This window comes from Accipiter gentilis, chromosome 6 (assembly GCF_929443795.1).
Source record: "Accipiter gentilis chromosome 6, bAccGen1.1, whole genome shotgun sequence".
In the NCBI taxonomy this organism is placed as follows: domain Eukaryota; kingdom Metazoa; phylum Chordata; class Aves; order Accipitriformes; family Accipitridae; genus Astur; species Astur gentilis.
In genome coordinates, this window is record NC_064885.1 from 12,882,700 (window position 1) to 12,902,396 (window position 19,697).

The window sequence follows — 19,697 nt, forward strand, 5'->3', positions numbered from 1 at the left end:
AAAGGTCAAACCTTCCCAGCGGCAGAGATTTGGACGCTGGGAGTGAGCTATTTCCTTGCTGGGGGAGAGGGGAGCAGGTTCAGCCATGGGGTGAAATCCTGGCACTGGTCACCCACTGCATGTGAGGGGATGCTGAGCAGCGAATGTTGGTTTTATCTGTCATTTGGACATCAGTTCATTTGCTCCACCATTTTCTCCCTGAACTGAAATGGGCACCTTGATCCCACTGGGTCTGGTGGGAGGGAGATGAGCCCGCTGCCCCTTTGCAAGACCACAGGCTGCAAACCCACAGCTCTTCAGAGCCCATGGCATGCTGACACTTCTGGGAAGCGACTCTCTGGGAGACAGGAAGGCGGGCAGGGGTCTTGGCGGCTGAGTTGGGGGTTGAGAGAGCTGGAAAGTGACCTGTGACACCAAAGAAAGCAGAGAAACCTCCAGGAACACTCAGAGAAGGAGGTGGTGATGCTGTGAGCCAGCATCACCCGCTTTGCTCCGACCTCTCTCTGCAACCGCGTGGCACTTAAATATGAATATACTCAGAGCTGGAAACTTTCCCGGGGCTGTAAATATGTTGCCTATTTCCTATAAATACTTTTGCTGCTGCCCGTTAGCTAGAGGCAGGCTCAGTGTCTGCAGCCCTCTGTGTCCTTTCAGCACTGCTTTGCAGACTGCAGGCAGGGCCTGGCAGGGGTCTGGCAGCATCTGGCCCCATAGGGTGGGGTCCGGACGCAGGGAAAACATTTGCTGTGGAATTTCCCAATCTATTGCATCAGGTGGTTTCATTTCAGAGGAGTTTGTTCCTTGTTCGTTATGCGGGTGTGCTGAACCTGTTAACATTTAGGGCTTGTTGTAGGTGCTGAGGTGTGCGTACACATTGCAAAGCTGCCAGGAGCATCCGCTCAGCCCTGTTCTCCCCTGTCTTTTGGGTTCACGTGGAAGTAAAGCTCAGGAGAAGGTGTGAGAAGGTCCTGGGCGGTGGGTGCGCAAATCTTGGCTGGGCATTGAGCTGAAGCATCACGCGTGCGGCATTGCTACCAGGTCTGCAGGTCTCAATTCAAGGGACAAACAAAAGCAGATAATTAAAATGATTCCTCTCATGGGGCAATTTGAAGACCGCCTAAGGTAGACATTTGGAGACTACCAAAAGGATGGGCCTCCCTGCACTTTGGGAGAGGGAGGAAGGCACCCATGGGCAGATGCTGAAGGTATTTTGGCACGGCTTTGTCTCCAGCCCCACGGGCGCCAGCCATGCTCCGCGTGAACCTCCAGGTCCCCATACATGAAGCCTCCGGGCCAGAACTTAGGGGCTTCAAAAGGAAATGGGTGAGAGCTGTGTTTTATCGACCATCTTCTGAATCATTGACACTGATCCAGATATGGAGAGGCTGCAAAGTGGAGAAGTGCAGACAAAGTTGGGGGCCGTTGATGGGTGTAAATGGCCCCATTGATGGGGACAGGTGCTGGGAGCATTTATCCCCCTGTAGACCTCTGGGGCTTGCAAAGAGGTGGGTGACAGAGGAGCTCTGGGTGCTGGCAGCCCAAGAAGCAGCAAGGTGGCAAACATGGGAGTGGTGAGCACAGCACTGATGGTTTGGTAGTGCAGTTGTGACCTTTGCTAACCCTGTTTCCTTCTTCGGGGCATTTTGCTTATCTCAATGGTGTCAGCATTAGGCTCACAAGAAGGAAGCAACTAACTACAGCGGTGCATTGTGCATGTGTAAAGGAAGACCTCAGCTAGAGTCAAGAAGGGTTTCCAGATAACCTGCATGTACAGATGGGGCTGCAGCGGGGACAGAAGAGATCTGTGAGTGATGAGGAAGTGGTCACGTACACACTAGCTGAAGTTGTGTGCAGGTTTACATCCCATTGCCACGATTGTTATTGTAGCTGCTGAAGGCTGTCCTTTTGGATCGAAGACTTCAGGTGGTGCCTTCCCCGTCCATCACAGGATCATGGACTCACAGAGTGGTTTGGGTTGGAAGGGACCTTCAAAGATGATCCAGTCCAACCCCCCTGCCATGGGCAGGGACATCCCCCGGTAGATCAGGTTGCTCAAAGCCCCATCCAACCTGACCTCAAACAATTCCAGGGATGGGACAGCCACAGCTTCTTGGGGAAACCTCTGCCAGTGTCTCACCACCCTCATCGTACAACTTTCCTTCCCTGTGTCCAAGCTAACCCTACCCTCGTTCAGTTTAAAACCATTGCCCCTTGTCCTGTTGGTGCAAGCCCTGGTCAAAAGTCTCTCTCCCTCTTTCCTATAAGCCCCCTTTAAGCACTGAGCAGCCGCAGTAAGGTCTCCCCGGAGCCATCTCTTCTCCAGGCTGCACAGCCCCAACTCCCTCAGCTTTTCTCCATAGCAGAGGTGTCCCAGCCCTCAGACCATTTTGGTGGCCTCCTCTGGACCCGCTCTAGCAGGTCCATGTGTGTCTTGTGCTGGGGACCCCAGAGCTGGTTGCAGTGCTCCAGGGGGGTCTGAGGAGAGCGGAGCAGAGGGGGAGCATCCCCTCCCTCGACCTGCTGGCCACGCTGCTGGTGATGCAGCCCAGGAGCTGCTTGGCTTTCTGGGCTGCAAGCCCACATTGCCAGCTCGTGTCTCATTTTCCACCCACCAGTATCCCCCAATCCTTTTCCACAGGGTGCTTTCCATCCACCCATCCATCCATCTCCCAGTCTGTGGATTGCCCTGACCCAGGCGCAGGACCTTGCACGTGGCCTGGTTGAACTTCATGAGGTTTACATGGACCCACTCCTCCAGCCTGTCCAGGTCCCTCTGGATGCCACCCCTTCCCCCCAGCATATCGACTGCACCACTCAGCTGTGCGTCATCCTTTCTATGGCTTCCTAGACCTCCACGCCAGGTGGGGAACTGGAGTTTCTTCTGCTCCAGGTTTGGATGGGAGGATCTGCCTGGCTCCTTGCAATATCAGCAGGAGGATGAAGCAGCGAGTGGGGGTGATGCTGCTTTATCCCATGTCTCTCTTTCCTTCTTGCATTTTTAAGTCTGTTGGCTTTAAAGAGCTGCTCACTGAGCTCCTGCTAACCTTGGATTGGCCCCATCCACAGGCACTGTCTGAGCAGTGTTACATGAGGCTCATGCAGTTGCTGTAACACCAATGGCTATAGATTGAAAAAGGAGCTAAAAATAACAAACGATCAATAATGGCAGCATGAACCCTGGCTTTTTTTTTTTTTTTTAAGAAAGTCTGTATATTGACAACACAACAAAGCAGCTTCCTGTAAAGGCAGGAGGGATAATGGAGCCGGGCTCCCTGCCCACGCCCGGGCCTGGGGCTGACAGCGGTGCTGGCTTCGCCCATGCCGGTTGGTCCTGCAGGAATTGTGTGGTTCTCCACCCTGAGAGCCCTGCATTTATCTTCTGCTTGGGGTGATGTGGAAGGGCAGCGCTCCTCCCCAGCTCCCTGTGCTGGTCCAGCCCATGGTGCGGAGCTGTGGGAGCTCGGTACCCACTGAAATAACACCCTCGCCAGCAGCCCTGGCTGCCCGCTCCTGCCCATGCTGCCTGCTCGGTGCCAGCGCAACCCTTCAGTGCGGCCGTCAGCCCTGGACCCGTGCCCACTTCAGACTGATCTGCTTTTTCCTCTCGCTTTCACATGCCCAGGAAACTGCGGCATTACAAGGATTTCAAAATGGCCTTGAGCTTTTTAAGCACTGCTCTGGAGCGGATATTTTTCCTAAATCAAGATTTGCAAAGGTATTTGGGCATTAGTTGGCCAGGGGGATTTCCAGAAGTATCAGTGCACCCAAAGACCCTTTAAATCTGCCTCCTCTGTGAGTGCAGATTTCGTACTGAAAAGCAGCTAGTTCACCAAGACTGTGACGACTGGGGGATTTTTTTTTTTACATCAGCATTGTTAGTGTAAGGGGTTTCTGAAGATTGTTGGTTGCTGGTTCCCTTCTGAAAATCACAGTGGTGTGGGATCAGCCCAGAGGGCTTTGGCTATATTGTCGTGTCTGAGTCCAGAGAAATTCATCACACCTCCAGCTTCCACCAGCACAGCTGCTCCATTGCTGTATCCCACATAACCCATGGTGTGAGGCTGGCTGTGGGGAGGGTGCTGCTGCGCGAAGTGCCTGGGGCAGGTCTTGGCTCTGTCTCGGAAGGTCGTGGAACAGCGCAGTGGATCGGTCACTCTGCCAGTGTCTCACCACCCTCATCGTACAACTTTCCTTCCCTATGTCCAAGCTAACCCTACCCTCGTTCAGTTTAAAACCATTTCCCCTTGTCCTGTTGGTGCAAGCCCTGGTCAAAAGTCAGTGGGGAAAAAAAAAGCCATTGCCACAAACAGCAATGGTGAGGTGGGCTTTTCCTCTCGATCACACCATTACAAATACACCCCATTGCCCGGCATTCGCTCCCTTCTCATAAAAAGCAAAACTCGGTGCATAGCCAGCAATGCTTACCCAGCTCTGTGGACCAGAAATGAACCCCAGCTTAACAAGTCCTGGAAGGCGCATCCCCCAAGTGAGTGCTCCAGATCTGGAGAGATGCTGAAAAGAGCTGAAACCTGTAAGATAGGAAATAAATAGTTTTCCAAGTGCTCAGTGGTTTTCCCATGAACCTGCTACTCTGCTTTATACCTCGAGCTCTGAAATCCTGAGATGCTGGAGATCCCTTATCAGAAAGATGCTCCAGTAGCTTCTTGCATGGTTAAGCCTTGGGGCAGGACTGGTTTACTGTGAGCTAAGAGAGCTGCTCTGGGGAGGTGGATTTAAACTGCTCCTATACTGGAGCAGCTGGAAAAAAATGCTTTTCCCTGAGGAAAACGAATTTAAGAGACTATGAATCCAAGGGGTGGTTTGAGATCGAGGCTCCTGTTTGGTTCCTTCCCTCGGGGAAGACTTGGAAAACACAGAGAGATCAAGAAGGAGCAACAGATATTATTAGTCATCCAGGAGGGAGGCGGCTGCAGGGGAAGAGGGTTTAAAAGGCTTTGGAGTATTTTTAGACCCAGTAAAATGAACAGTAAGGGGGGGGGGGGGGCGGAGAAGGAGACCTTTGAGAGAGGTAAATGCTTCATGGAGCAGAGTGGCCTGGGCTTTCCACTCCATCCTGTCCCCCGTCCCAAGCATCAGCTCAGGCAGAGATTTTCTCAAACAGAAGTAGGGGGTGTAAAACCAATACAAGAAAATTCCTTCTAGATCATTACCCAATGAACCTCATCAAGCTGGCTGTAATGACAAAAGGCCACATTTGCCGAGACATTTTAGCCCTAATTCTCTTCATTTTAATGGGAGTCGGTTGCTGAAATTGAGTTTAAATGCGGCTTACGAAGCCTCCAGTGGGCTCGGGGAAGATGCTGAACATCTCTTCCTCCTTCATCCATCGCAGTATGAACCGCACGTACCATCCCGGCAGCTCACAGGAGAATAATGGAGCTGCAGGAGGATGGACGGTGTTTCCAGGGTGGTGTAAAGAATCTCAGAGCACAGCACTGAAGAAGGTTAAATAGAGCTGGGGGCAGAGGAGGGGGCTCTCTACCTCTCTGGATCAGCTGCATCATCAGGAGATTGATGAAAGCACTCAGGAGACTGGGTGAAGTGAGGGGCTGCCTCCCCCCAGTTCTCCAGGGAAGCAGCCCTTGCTTTGCCTTCCCTGTTCCCTGCTGGGAAAGGTCCCTTCCTACACCCTGAGCTGGAGGGGTTGGAGGAGGCAGCGCCCTTGATGCCCTGGGGTTTTTCAGCAGCACCTTCAGCTCATCCCCAGCATTCCCCCACCACGGCCTTCATTCGCAAGGTAATTCCCTTCATCCCAACTGGAGTGCATCTGCTCCAGAGAGGCTTGCTAGGGCTGGTCCTCCACAAGCTCATCCCAAATTGCTGGGATGGGATGCAGGACCCTGGGATGAAGTGTGTGGGTTTGCACACCCGACGGGGATGCTCAATATATCCCACCCCGCTCCTGCTGCAGTGGCACGGAGATTGAGAGCAAGTTCATTTCTTGCACAGCTTTTGGTGGATTTGCGCCAGTGAGTTAAGTATAATATGTATATATTTGTATCTATAGCAGTTGAAGGAAACTGGAAGCAGAGCTGATGCTCCTGCAGCTGCAGAGAGCAGCAGGTCAGCACCCTGGCATCTTTACAGGAGCCCCTGGGAATAACCCAGGAGCACCGTGTGGGGCAGGAGCAGCTCTCATGTGCCAGCACCAGCGTTTCTCCACGGCGGTGCCATGAACCACAGCAGGGAACTCCCCTGGACTCGGTAAAGCAAGAAGGAAATTCCTTTTGCTCCAATGCATCCCTGTAGCCGTGGGATTTGTCCCCACAGGTCACACTGGCCCCTCCTGAGCCCCAGCATGGTCGTGTGCACTGCCGTCCACGCTCCCTGCTCGGTACTTTCAGCTTGGGGAACACATCTTTGCTTGTCACTGGTTTCCCTTTGCTCCAGGGACCCTCCCGAAATCACCTTTAAATTAATTTTCAGGTTTTCTTCTGGAGCTGCCTTGGCTTTTAGTTTTGCCCTCTAGCTGATGACCCCCCCACCCTTGCTGTGAAGCCAGCTGGACTTGGAGCTCTCTCCCTTTTCCCCAAGGGCTTCCTGGTGGCCTCCAAAATCTGGGCTTTGCCAGCTGGAGTGGCTCAGCCATGAGGAACCACGCAGCAGCTGTGGTTGTGCCGGACACTTGCATGTCCCAGCTCTGCAGCATCCATAGGAGACCATCGGTAACAGCAATAACCATCTTCTCTCTGAACTGGCTTTAGCACCAGCTAAGATGTTTGGTTTAGGGGTGAGCTTGCGTGAAAGCTTGATTTTGAAAAATAAGGCTAATGATGATGAGCTGACTTAATTTATGGGATTAAGGACAGATGTTGGGAGCACAAAGCCTGTATGTAGGAGCTGGGCATCTTGGCCTGGCTGTGCACGAGTTTCAATGATATTACAGGGTGTTGCCAGTAAATATGGCTAAAGGATGGATCCTGCATATTATTTTACAAGCCATGGTGGCATCATAGGAAAAGTCGCATCCCTCCAATGCATGTGCTGAGGGGGATTCGTTTTTGCTCCTGAGGATACTCTTTGGTTTTGGCTGTGCCTTGCAGGGTGTGCTCTTTCCATACCTGCCTTAAGGTCTCTTCATGGAAATGAGGCATTAAAACCTGAGGGCCAAGTGCTAATTGCAGGGCTGCGGCCTCTGGAGGCTGTGGCTTCTTGGTGCCTCTGGAGACGGTGCTCTGGGAAGCGTGGACAGCATCTGCAGGACATCGAGGGACAGCAAGGCAGCAGCGGTTGCAACGTTGGGTTCAGAGCAATTCACCCAACTAAGGGTGAATTAATTAATTCCAGAATCCCGTTAAGCCAGGAAGAACACCAGGCTGGGGGCTGGGCTGCACAGCAAGGACCCAAGCTCCCACTTCCCATGCAGAGAGCACAGCTGGGAATTGCTCGCCAAGGGGCTTCACTGTGGGGAGGACACAAACCCCGTTGCCCCTTCCTGGCCACAGTGCTCAATTCTGGGTTTGTCCCCTCTGCTTTCAGGGCCTGGACACCCTGTCCCAGGGATGCCGGGGCTGGTGCCATACCTCTCATGGCCAGCATAGCAGAGACCATTCCTGCCACACACATGTGCTGTCATGCCTGTCATGATAGGGGCAGGTATCCGTGATGGGGGCAGGCACCTGCGACCGGGGCAGGTACCCACCCTCGGAGCGCTGCCTCCTGCTCACCCCCAGGCTCAGAGCAGGGACCAGACTCTGCTCCCAGAGGAATTTGGCTGCTGCTTGAAACCATCCCATCCAGGAAAACACATTTGGTCCAGCAAAAAAACAAGCTGTGTACCTGCAGTGCTGCCAAGCGGTGCATCCATCTGTCCGTCTGTCCCAGGAATCACAGCGGAGGCTTTAATGGCCACCTGAGGAAAACACGACCTGGGTCTTGACCCTAAAAGCTGCCCACCCCACCCCCCCCCTAGCCAGGGCTGGGATGAATTGGGTGGGGTGGGTGGGTGCAGAGCTGGGTGCTGGCAGGTCGCCGGGGTGGTGGTGCTCTGTCACCACAGGGGTGGGGGATCCCGTTATCTTATTAAGAGCGGCCAAGTCACCATCCCGCAGTAAGTGGCTGAGCCGTGACTAGACTGTAGTAATCCTGGGGGATTAGCGTGTTCGGCCAGGGCCAGCACCACAGGAGCATTTTTTTCTTAGGGCCGTGAAGTTTCTCCTCTGCCTTCAGCTGAGGGGCAGGTGCGATGCTTTTCCTCCTCACTCTTTGGGTTTGCTTTTAGGGGATCCCAGGAGAACAGAAGAATTGTTTGGGTTTCTTTCATGCCTGCCATTGGAAGATGCTAAAGTGCTTCTTGAGCGCTGGTAGGAGCTGGGGAAAAACCAAAATGCTCCTTCCCTCCGTGTTTGCCTGTCCCACGGTGGGATGGCAGTCCCCACTCAGAGTGCAGGCAACGCGGGCCGTCAGCGGGCCGTGCTTGCCCGAGAGTGGTGGGCTGAGGCCGGGCGGCTCGTTTAACCACGCCGGTTTAATTGCTTTTGTTGTTAGAACCGAGACTGCGGCAGCCGAGTGGGCTCCTGGGCCAGGGAAACCCTGTGCGGATCAGCGGCCAGACCCTCAGGTGTCGCTTCCCGCCCCCCCCCCCAGGCACAGAGATGGTGCAGGAGGGGGGGTCGGGCAGGCGATGGGGCAGAGGGGTGCAGGTGGGGCAGGGCATTCGGGCAGGGGGTCGGGCGGGCTGCCCCGGGGGGTGCGGCGCCCACCTCCCGCCCTGCCTCCGGGCATCATCCTCTCCGCCTCCGCCACGCCGCTGCCCCGAAAGCACCCGGCGGGCGGGCGGGCGGGCGCCGCGGCGGGGCGCTCCCGGGTGGGCGGTGGCGTGGCGTGGCGTGCCGGCCCCCCCCCCCCGCCTCCCCCCACGCGCGCGCCCACCCCCGCGCGCGCCTCCGCGGGGCTCCTTTGTTACTCCGGCGGAGCGCCGCGGCAGCCCCCCGCCCCCTCCCCCGCCCCTGGCGGGAGCGCGGCCGTGCGCGGGTGCGCGCGCCCCCCCCCCTACCCCGCTCCGCCGCCGCCGCCGCCGCCCGGCAGAACCTTCCAGCGCCGCCGCCCCGCGGGGCCGCCGCCATGGGCGCCGCCGCGCCGCGCTGAGTCCGCACCCAGCGCCCACGGGGGCCGGAGCCCCGGCCGCGGCCGCCCCTCCGCCATGGAGCTGGGCAAGGTGGTAAGTGCGCGGCCCCGGGGACCCCCGCACCGCCTCCCCCCCGCACCCCGGGGACCCCTCCTCCGGGAGACGCCCGCAGCCGTCCGTCCGTCCGTCCCCCCAGCACCTCGGCAGGGCACGGCATCCAGGTTTATTCCTGGAATCGGGGTTTGCATCCAGCGAAACTCCTTCCCGGGGAAGTTTGTTGATAGCCCTCAGGTATCGGTGTCTCCGGGTGTAAAACCCGGGGGAACCCGAGGGTGGGTTTGGGGTGGCAGCGGGAGCCGCGCTCCCCCTCCTTCGGTTATCAGGGGGCTCGTCCTCGCGGTTAAAGCTGACACCACCACCCCCACCACCACCCCCCCCGTGCTGCTGCAGCCTGGGCCGGGGGTCGCTGCCTCCCACACCTTTAACTTGCTTTCCCCCCGGTCCTCGACTCAGCTGGGTTCAGGTGGTGCCACGAGCACCCGCTCCCCATGTCCCTGCGTCCCCACACACGATGCTGCTGTCGCAGCCCCTTTGGTCCATGGGAGCAGCCCCTCACCTGGACGTTAGGGATGGAAACAAGTTTGGGGTGAAAAGTGGGGCTTTAGGGTCCGTTCCCGCAGAGAGGCATGGTCATCCCCTGCACTGCTCACCTGGGAAGAGGGATTTTGCTTTTCACGGTGCTCCAGCAGAGCTGGGTTAGGGACTGGGAAGGACCCTTGGGTGCAGCGGAGAGCCCACGTGGTGCTGGCTGTTCTCAGCTCCGTTGCAGGATCCAGACCTCCTGGAGGGATAACGGGCAAAGGACGCCCCGTCTGCTCGCCGGAGCTGCTGCTCGCTCGGCGGTAGGCGTTGCTTGGAAGGATTTCCACGAAAGCTACCTTGGCACCGTGGGGCTCCACATCCCTGGGGCTTCCCGGCTCCACAGAATTCGGGAGCATCCCGCTCGGGTGATACGCACCCCGGGTATTCCTGCCGGGGTAAAACTTCCCAAGGAAGGTCAGTCCTGGGATGGCAGCTGATCACTGAAATGCATGTCCAGAAATGAGCACCAGGTGTCTGCTCTCTGCATCCTCCAGCCTTGCTCCTTTATTTCCCCCTGTTCCAAAAAATGCCCAAATATTTGCATTTACTGGGAAGCAAAAGATTCCAGTCGGGACCACTGGGAATGTTTTAGGAATATTTGAAAGTGGTGGAGGACCGTCCTGAACCACCAACCCTGGAGAGCATGCCGCCCTCCCTCCCCAGATGGAAGTCACTGCTGCTGGAAGAGATTATCTTTGTGTAAAATCCCCACTTAAAATTAAAAGCCTGGCTAACAGGGCTCCGGGCCGTGACCGAGCCAGCTGGGCAATGGGGAGCATGAGTGATGGAGTGCCCATATCAGTAATGAAGCGAGAAGAGTAACAAGTGTTTTTCATGGGGAGCAGCTGCGGAGGGGTGCGGGGGTCCTGGGTAGCCTCCTGGTTTTCTACCTCTGCTCGGATCCAGCCACCCGTGATGGGGTCTGGTTGTGCTGTGGGGTCTCCGGCTGCGGTGGATCAGAAGTGCCTGGCAGCGGGAGCCAGGGCCTGTGCTGGAGGTGACCAAAGCACTCCCCAAGCTCTTCTGCAGCCTAGGTTGACTTCTCTTTTGACTGTTATTTCAGCTGGAGGCTTCAAAGGGATCTGAGTTTTACAGTGTCAACTTCCCCGATGGTTGTTGGTGAGGTTTGGCTTCTTCTGTAGCCTCGCTTTTTGCCAGCTGTTCTGCCCAAAATCAGTTTTCTCCCTGTCTTGGTTTTCTTCCAAAGGTTTATCTGTGTATTGGAAAAGTCTGTATTCCTTAAACTGCATTTAAAAAGCACATGTCCAAATAATTAATCTGCATAAATTGTTTATGGCACTGGAAAAATCCAGTGGCCCAACTCTTTGGGTGCTGGTCCCCTGATGGTGGGCAGTGATGTGTTCAACATAGCAAGCTCTCATCCCTGGCGTTGGTGGAACCAAACCCTTCCAGCCAGTGGCGATCAGCCCAGCTCTCCCTTCCTGGCATCGGAGGTCTCACTTGAGTCCTTGGGACCCACCACAAGTCAGCTGGGTGGTTGCCTTCGTTCTTACCCTTTGCTTGCCTCGAAGGTGGAGGAGTGATTGGATTGTGCTGTCTCATCCTGCCCCAGCTCTCGTGATGGTGTTGAACTTGTTATTTTTGCTGGAGGCTCTGGAAAGGCCAGGAGGAGCAGTGGGTTAGGTCCTTGCACATGCAGCTCATGGGTACATCACCCTGTGGATCCCAACCTCTGCCTTGATGCCAACTTGCTGCCCTTGGAAGGAGCTGGGAGCTACTGGGGTGGTCTGTTCAGATACGCTCAAAATGTGCATCCTTCAACTTATTTTCATTTTTCTACCATGACAATGGTACTACAGCTCACCAAGGAAAAGGCCTTGGTGGGAATCAGACAGCAGCTGCCATCCTCTTGGGTCTCCTTGTGGTGCAGAGACCTCTGAACATCACATCAGCCCTCCCTGGCCTGGCCCAGGTGGTTTCTCCCCTGGAAGCACCACCTGTGCTGGAAGAGTTTCCCCATAACACTCATATTGGGCTTTACTGTGCGCTGGAGAGTGGAGTGCTGATGGTGGGTAGACCAAGCGTGACATCCATCTGAAGTCATCATCCTCCCAACCTCGGGAGAGCGGACCTGGAGGTGGCGATGCCAGGGCAGGTCTCTGCCAAGAAAAGCCTCGTGGTAATGACATTGGCTTCCAACATGGCTCGCAGAGCCCGTGGCTGTCTTCCTGGTGACTCCAGTTTGGGGTGTCCCTTGTGCCATGGTGGGACAGCAGGGCAGGGTGCAGGGCAAGGTGTCCCCAAACACTCTCCTGAGGCCCCTATGGTGGTGTCTCTTGGGGTTCAGGGCTGCCTCTGGTACACCTTGGTCCTCCTTCTCCTGCTGACATCCGAGCTGGTGCCGTCAGCATCTCCTCCTAGAGAGGAACATCTTGAGCCACCACCACTGGGAGCAAACGCTGGCAGATGCAGTGAGGTTTTGGGGTCTCTAACATCAAAAGCCAACATTGCTTTGGGGAAGATGTGGTTGTTTTTATGGCCCAAGCAAAAGGAAATCTGAGACTTGTGTCATTTTGGGGATTATTTCTCAGCTGGTGGAAGCAGGAGGCAAGAAGGGCAGCAGCACCTTCAGGGAGATGCTCACACAGCCCTGGTCAAGGTGCGTCATCCCTGAAGTGGCTCTGGTGTGTAGCCAGCTGGGCAAGGAGCCCTTTTTTTTTTAAGTCATGGATCCAGCAATGGATGCAGCCAAATAGCCTGGATTAAATGCTGGGATGGTATGTCTGATGTCCCCTCTCACTCCCTGCTCAAAGGAATCACTTAGGACTGAGCAGGAAGACTGGTTTGTGCTGAGCATCCTCTTATCCTATATGTAGACATACATCCATGCATGTACAAGGACACGGCACCTGGCCCCACACGGCCGGCCAACCCTGCCAGCACTGCCTAACTGCCTTCCTTTGCCGCTGGCTGCCAGCGGCCACAAAGCCAGGCTTGTTCCCTGCTCCTGCCACTGCTGTCAAAGGCCATGGGCACCCGGTGGAGGGGGGACCACGGCCACACCAGTTCTCCCCAGGAGCTCTCTCCAGTCCCCGGTGGGGCATTGAGCATCCCCAGCATTATCCAGATGGCTTTCCTTTGGGATTTTTCCAGAGAAAAAACTTTCCTGAGCCCCGGCAAGGCTGTGATTTGCTTTTAGCTGCTGCTGGTGAGTGATATTTAAAGACAGATGTGTGCCCTCTGAAAAGCTTGCCCTCACACCCATGTCTTGCACACCTCCAGGGCCGGAGTGAAGCTTTGCTATGCTGGGATTTGCATTTTAATTAAGCTCATGGCTTTTTTTCCAGGCTCATTGTAGTCAGGCCTCCCTGCTTGCTCACTTCCCCTGGAGTCCCTGCATCTTCAGGGCTTGGTTGCGAGCAGTTTTGCGGAGGTATGCTCCGTCCCAGCTCTCCATTTATAGAAAGGCATTAAGGAGAAATGAGGGAGCATTACTAAGAGGATTTGCACTGCGACTTACTCGGTTTCTCCAAATAATTTGCAATAGCTCTGGATTCTTTAATCAACGCTCATTTCCTTTTGGAAATGAAAGGAGAAGCGGGAAGGCGCCTCCTGAGCAGAGCTTGGCTCTTTGCTGCTGAATGGGAGATTTGCAATTCAGAGGAGACGGAGTGTAATTTGGGGATATCTGACAGGGGAATGAGGGTGCGTGTGTGAAAGAGAGAAGTGTTTCTCAGTGCTCAGAAAGCCTCTGTCACTCTGTCCTGGGTCCCTCTGTGCAGTTCTGGGCTCCTCTGTCCCTGTCTGGAGCCTGCGGTTGCACGCCTGGAGAAGCGTTGTAGCTGACGTGAGCCACGGTCAGGAGGGGGAGGTCACCCTGGTGTGGAGCTGTCGGTTGCTGTGTTCTGCTGTGGCATCTCCTTGTGAGAGGAGCTGGGCTGAATCGGAGTCATGGGGGTCCCACAGAACGTGGTCCAGCTCGCCCCAAGGGCCAACAGCGGGATTCTTGGAGTTCCGTGGGAACAGCGCTAAATTCCGCCGGGGCAGGGCCGTGGTAGCGTATCAAGCCATGGGCAAGAGACCTTGCACGGGTTTCTGGGGACCTCCTGGGTGCTGCAGAGGGAGGAAAAGGTGCTTGGGCAGGTCCCACTGCTCCAGGGCAGGATAGTCCCTAGTCTGTATTACCCGACTCTGCTTCTCCCCGAAACGGCCTGAGCCTTTTGGTGCTCATGGCTGTGGGGTTTCCTTGCCCCACTTGAGAGGCGCTTGAAAGGCTCACGGTGCTTGCAGCATTCCCAGTGCTTGCAGCATTCCCAGTGCTTGCAGCGGTAACGGTGCTGCTCGCCCAGCCTCAGCAGAGCACCCATGGCCTAGCCCTACCCCGGGTGCTGCTCCGCTGCGGTCTGCCCCACACCCCAGCCCCGTGGCCCTGCCGGGGGGAGGCCAGATTGGTGGTGTCACCCCCTTGCAGCTCTGCTTGTGCAAACAGGGCCCCGCCGGCCTCTCCTCTGGCTTCCCTCCTGGCCCCGCTGCCTCTGCAGTGTTGCACAAGAGGAAACACTGGGGTTTCCTTTCCCGGCGGCAGCGTGGGGCTGGAGGAAGGGCCTGGCTGCCCCACACCCGCCCCAGTCCCCTGCCCCACTCCCAGCGCTGGCAGAGGGCAGCAGGGGGAGAGGAGCCCTTCTGGCACCTGCCTGGGTACAGGGACCGGGGGCTGACGTCCCTCCATTGGCAAGAAAGAAACCGGAGCTGGGCTGGTGGCGCTGCCAAGGACGCACTCATGGCCTGGCAGGTTAGAAACAGTCCTTGTGGTGTAGAAGCTCATAATTAAATTAAAATTAAAATGCCATCAGCTGTAGGTGCCAGATGGTGTTGGGAAGCAGCACCTGTGGGTCGGGGTGAAAGACCCTCTCTGCGGCAAAGTCGTCTGAGCTTTCTTTCAAGGCAGCCCCAAATTTCCCTCCTTCTTGACCCAGTTTTGCAGCCAAAACTTGTGGACAGGAGCGTATGCCGCTGCCACCCTCTCTGACCCCAACCGTGCCTCCCCACTCCGGGAGGAGTGGGGGGGTCACTGGGGGCCTCTTCCATTGGAAAAACATGTCCTTGCTTTACCAGGAAAAGCTGGCAGGAAACAGCACTTAAACTGGGAGCTCCATTTCCAGCTTTCCTGGGGATGCAGCAGCCCCCAGCACTACTTCCCTCCGGAGACCACCCCGTCCGGTCTTTCAAGGACAGGGGAGCGCACACGTGCCACAGTGAAACCACCGGCTTGGGGAGAGCGGTACCCCCATCTTGCCTCCGGCTACGAGCTTCCACTTGCCAGCTCTGGCTTTGTTATTTGTGATTCAGGACTCCCATTTCTAGGCAGGATGTGTTCTTAAACTCTGGTCCTGGTGCTCCTCACTGTGCCAGGTTGCTTGTTGTGACTGTCCTGTCTGCCTGCACCTACATGGCTGCAGACTGGGATTTTGGACACGGACAAGCTGCACCTGGAGCCGGATCCATGGTATGTGTCACCGATGGCTGTTGGGACAAGGGCATCACCCTCCAGGCTGCCACTGCTGGCAGAGAGGTGCCTTCCTGAGGATTTTGTTGGGATTTTTTTAATGCTGAATTTTATTTTATGTTATTCTTAAATGACAAGGGGCTGCGGCCACAGGGCTGGGCAGAACTGCAGAGGTGGCTCCCACCCTTGGTCCTCCTGTGTTGGAAACCTGCTCGCCTCCATCCAGCCCCTCAGGAAGGGATGTCTGATGGGGTCAGATTTCTCCACCCCCGGTGTTTCTTTCAGCTCTCCTTAAAACCAAGACGCAGGTTCTGGTCCGTGTCCAGCCTGCTGCTGGACCGGGATGCTCGTGCCTTGCAGCTGGCGATCTGGGTCCCCTGCCACCCCGAAATGAGCCTCCTGCATCTTACTGATGACCTCCATGGTCCTTACTGGTCACCTCCATGACCTCCGTGGTCACCAGTAAGCAGAGATGTGGTGGTGAGCGTGGTGAGCAGCTCGGTGCAGCTGGAGACGCACTGTGGTCCCTGGCAGAGCCAGTGCTGTAGAGATGGGACTGCAGACACCACAGAGCTGCATGGACTGGCCCTGCTCGAGAACAGCCAGCGCAGCTGGAGCAAGCAGCAACATCCCCACAGCAGAACTGGTTCATACTGGGACATCAGGACCCAGACCCCATGTTTCAGCTACAGTGGTGCTCGGCCCTGGGATGGGGGTACAGTTGGCAGCTGTGGGTGAGATCAGAAGCTGTCTCAGCCCTTCAAGACGTTGTGCCCTCACCAGCTGGTGGATGCTTTGGTGGCAGAGGGACTTTCTCGGGGGGTTGGGCTGTACCCAGCCATACGTGGGTGCCCATGGCTGCTGCCTGTGGGCCCCCCCAGCCCAGCTCAGCACATAGTTACCGGGGTCGGTTGTGATGAAGCCGTAGCAGTGCCGCCTCAAAGAGGGTGAGCAATCAGGGATGCAAGAGGGATTGCAGTGAGCAAGGCGCTGAGATTAATCCCGCTGCTTTAATTGGTTTGTATCAGTAATTAGCTACTTCTGGCAGTGCTGAGCCAGATGGTTTCTTACCTCGGCAGCGGGATCCTCACAGAGCAGGTGCCAGGCAAGCGCTCAGTGCCGCTGCCAGCACCACAGGAGCTTGGGGAGAGGGAGGTCCCGTGCCAGTACGTAGGATCAGCCGCAGCGTCCCCCCGCTGCCGGCACACCTCCCCGCAGGGCAGAAATGGGGTAGGTTTAAAAATCCTGCCCAGCAAATGCTTCCAGCGGCTGCCGCTGCCTCTCCAGAGGCTAAATGGAGCTCTGGCTCTGCCCAGGCTCCTCAGGATGGGCTTCCCGAGGTCCCTGACATCTTCATTGCAAGTCTCGCTTTTCCTGGCAGAGGGTAAAAGGGCAGCTTGTGGGCAGTGTTGTGCTAGGGAGAGGCTGCCTGCAGTGCTGCCTGCCCCAAGGGAGGCTTGTGCTGGCTCTTGACTGGGGAGTTCTGGGTGATGGGGACCAGTTGTGCCATGTCTGGATGCGCCTGTCGGCGATGGGATGAGGAGGTGGCAGTGGGTGCCAGCCATGGCAGCTGCCTGCGCTGTGGGCAGCAGGTCTGTCTCTTGCCCCTCAAATCCCACAGCCGGGGCCGTGTCCTTTGCTGCCAGACAGTGCTCCTGCTCCACTCTGCAGTGCGTGGAGATCTCACTCTCCTGCTGCCAGATTCCCCGTGCCCCCCAAAACACCCTCTCTACTCAGCCCCCACGCCCCCAAAGTGGAGTAGGAACCACAGGCAGCTGCCTGTGGTCCAAGGGCAGAGGAGGGATTTGCCTTCCCTCTGCGCCCCAAGGGCAGGAGAGGGTCCTTTGTGGTCGCTGCTTTAATTGCATCGTTATTTTGCTGAGTAAATGAGTCCTGGCAGCAGCTGAACCTGGTGGATGCCAACCACATCCCAGAAAGGCATCCGGCAACGGGCAGCATCCAGCTGGCACGAGCAGGGGCCGGAGACCTGGATGGGACCCAGCCACCGACAGGTGCTGGCAGCTGGGGGCGCATCAGCGGGTGAGGGAAGACTTGGCGGGGGGAGCCTGAACTCTTCCCATTTCACCCCCCTCCCACCCCGCTTCTCTTTTTCAGACTGTCAGCATCAATAAGGCTATTAATGCGCAGGAAGTGGCTGTCAAGGAGAAACACGCCAGAAATATCCTTCCCAAAGTTGGCCGTGGGACAAGCGAGCGTGGGAGCGGGGCCGGGGCCACTCGGAAAAGGGGCAGCAGCAAGGCGGCGCGTGGGGAGAGGTGCCGGTGCAGCCAGGCCAGTGCAGCAAGCTGGCTGCTGGGGTGCTGAGGGTGGCTGAATGGGACCCTGGGGGGCTCTCAATGATGGTTGGGGGTTTTCCGGCACAGCACGGGGTCCCTGCTCCTGCTGCTGCAGCCTTTGCTTGTCAGTGGGTGCCCAGCCTTGTGCTCCTGACGCTGCCAGCCCATGGGAGGGCAGGAGGGGCAGATGCCCACAGCAGGATGTCTGCCTGGGGCAATGATGCTTAATCCCAAAGGTGCTTGTGAGCATGCTGCCACTAAAAGTGGATCCCCAGCATCCTGGCAGGGCAGCTGGGAAGACTTGGCAGAGGCACAGCCCCAGCCTAGAGTGTGCCACGGTGCTCCTGGAGCGGTGGTGAGGGGCTGGAGGAGAGGGGATGGTGTGTGCCACCCTTGGAGACAGCGTGTGTCTGGGCTTGGCAACTTCTCAGTTCCCCGTGGTGGCCTGGCTCTCCTCGGCTCTGCGGGTAGCCGGCCTCAGGGTGGCTGCCCTCCATCACTTCTGAAGGGGAGAGAAGCGTTTCCTTGACCGGCCGCCACCATGCATCCTGGGCACGCATCACGAGAAGGGGGCACAGACCTTCTGGTCAGTGGTGAACCGGCTGCCACTGTCAGGCAACGCTGTGCTCTGCTGGAAGTTCTGCCATGTCTTCCACAAACTCCTCCGGGATGGCCACTCAAATGTGAGTGCCACAAGCTCGGCTCGGCAGCTGTCCTGAGGCCAAATCCTTTCCCCCACGGGGCTGCACGGGGCAGTGGGAGATGCTGGTGGGTTGGTGCCCTCCTGGGGTGTCAGTCCTGGGTGGGGACCAGTGCAGGGACCCCTCCCTGCTCGCTTTGCCAGAGCCTTCCTAGTGCTGCTGTGCCCACATCCCCCAGCGCTACAGACCCTGGTGCTGACCACAGTGACGGTGCTGGAGGAAACCACTTGGCATGGGGCATTGGCATCAGTGCAGGAGCCATCTGCAAGGATGCTCCTGCCCCATGTGCGGATGGGGAAACTGAGGCACCCTGGGGCTGGTGGTAGTGACACCACCGGCAAGCTGGAGGGTTGGAAACACATCAAGACCTCCCATTCTGTACCCCAGTTGCCAGCTCCAAGTATGGCATGCCTTGCCCTGGTGCTCTGCCTGCTGCCCGCACTGCCTGCTTATTTTCATCGTCATTCCTCCAGGTCCTGAAAGACTCCGTGAGATACAAGAACGAGCTGAGCGACATGAGTAGAATGTGGGTAAGTGGCCAATCCTGCCAGCTGCTGCAGTGGGGACACCCCGTGGGTCCCTCGGCAGGACCTGACTCCCCAGCCGGCCTAGGGGGTGGTGTTGGCTTGGATAGTGGTCTTGCCCAGGAGGAGCCAGGCTCTGAGGTCTGAGCAGATGCTCAGCCATGGCTGACCCACAGCTACATGACCTCACTGGCCTGGGTTTGCTGGTTGTGCTCGATATCCCCTTCTACCAAAATCAAATGCCTTCTTCCTGTTTTATGGCAAAACCCAGTAAAACTCAGTTCTGGTGGTGAAACAGAGCATTGAAACCTGCAGAGAAGGTGACAAGAAATCCTTTCAGCATGTTTGCTGCAAGACAGCCTGCAGCCCATGTGTTGGCGAGGAGGGTTTTGGCTGTGATTTTGGGGGAGATAAGGGAGGGGTCACTTGTACTGCAAGGGGAGAAGGCTTTTTCACAACCTGCCCCAGGTCTCAACAGCTTTTTGGTGTCCCCAGGGCCACCTGAGCGAGGGCTATGGACAGCTCTGCAGCATCTACCTCAAACTGCTGAGAACCAAGATGGAGTTTCACACCAAGGTAAGCATCGTCCCATCCCCATCCCCACAGCCATAGCAAGGGGTGGGTGATGGGGTGCTGGGGCGAAAGTGGTGGCAACACTACGGTGCAGGACAGGGGCTGGAAGAGCCATCCTGGTGATGTCACCCCTGAGGGTCCGCGCCTCTGTCATGGCTGTCCTGCTGCCTCCATGAAACACGTCCCAGGCCACCAGGGTCCATCCTTAGCTTGGATAAGAAGTGGCCCGAGGAGCAATGCCTCAGGGATAGACAGTTTCATGCTGGATCAGGGCTCCTTGGAGGCACCTGGGCTGGGAGTTGGGGGGCTACAAGAAACAGTAAGAGACCCCTGGTTTTGGAGTTCATGACCCCTCCCAGGTATCCCTGATGGGCAGAGGTGGAAGAGGCCATGGGATTCTGGAGT

General features: G+C 56.9%; 1 protein-coding gene across 3 annotated transcripts in view; it reads left to right on the forward strand.

Annotated features, from left to right (window-relative positions):
- The window catches only part of HIP1 (huntingtin interacting protein 1), a 50,335-nt gene that overhangs the window by 14,672 nt on the left and 15,966 nt on the right, over positions 1–19,697 (forward strand). Inside the window, exons 1-5 of one of the 3 annotated variants that reach the window (XM_049803387.1) lie at positions 9,067–9,181; positions 17,313–17,376; positions 18,035–18,177; positions 18,669–18,725; positions 19,215–19,295. In XM_049803387.1, the coding sequence (XP_049659344.1) occupies positions 9,164–9,181; positions 17,313–17,376; positions 18,035–18,177; positions 18,669–18,725; positions 19,215–19,295 (363 nt within the window). In that variant the 5' untranslated portion in view covers positions 9,067–9,163. Of the gene's footprint in view, positions 1–9,066; positions 9,182–17,312; positions 17,377–18,034; positions 18,178–18,668; positions 18,726–19,214; positions 19,296–19,697 lie in introns of those variants that run through there. The other 2 variants (XM_049803386.1, XM_049803385.1) reach the window with 2 other exon arrangements.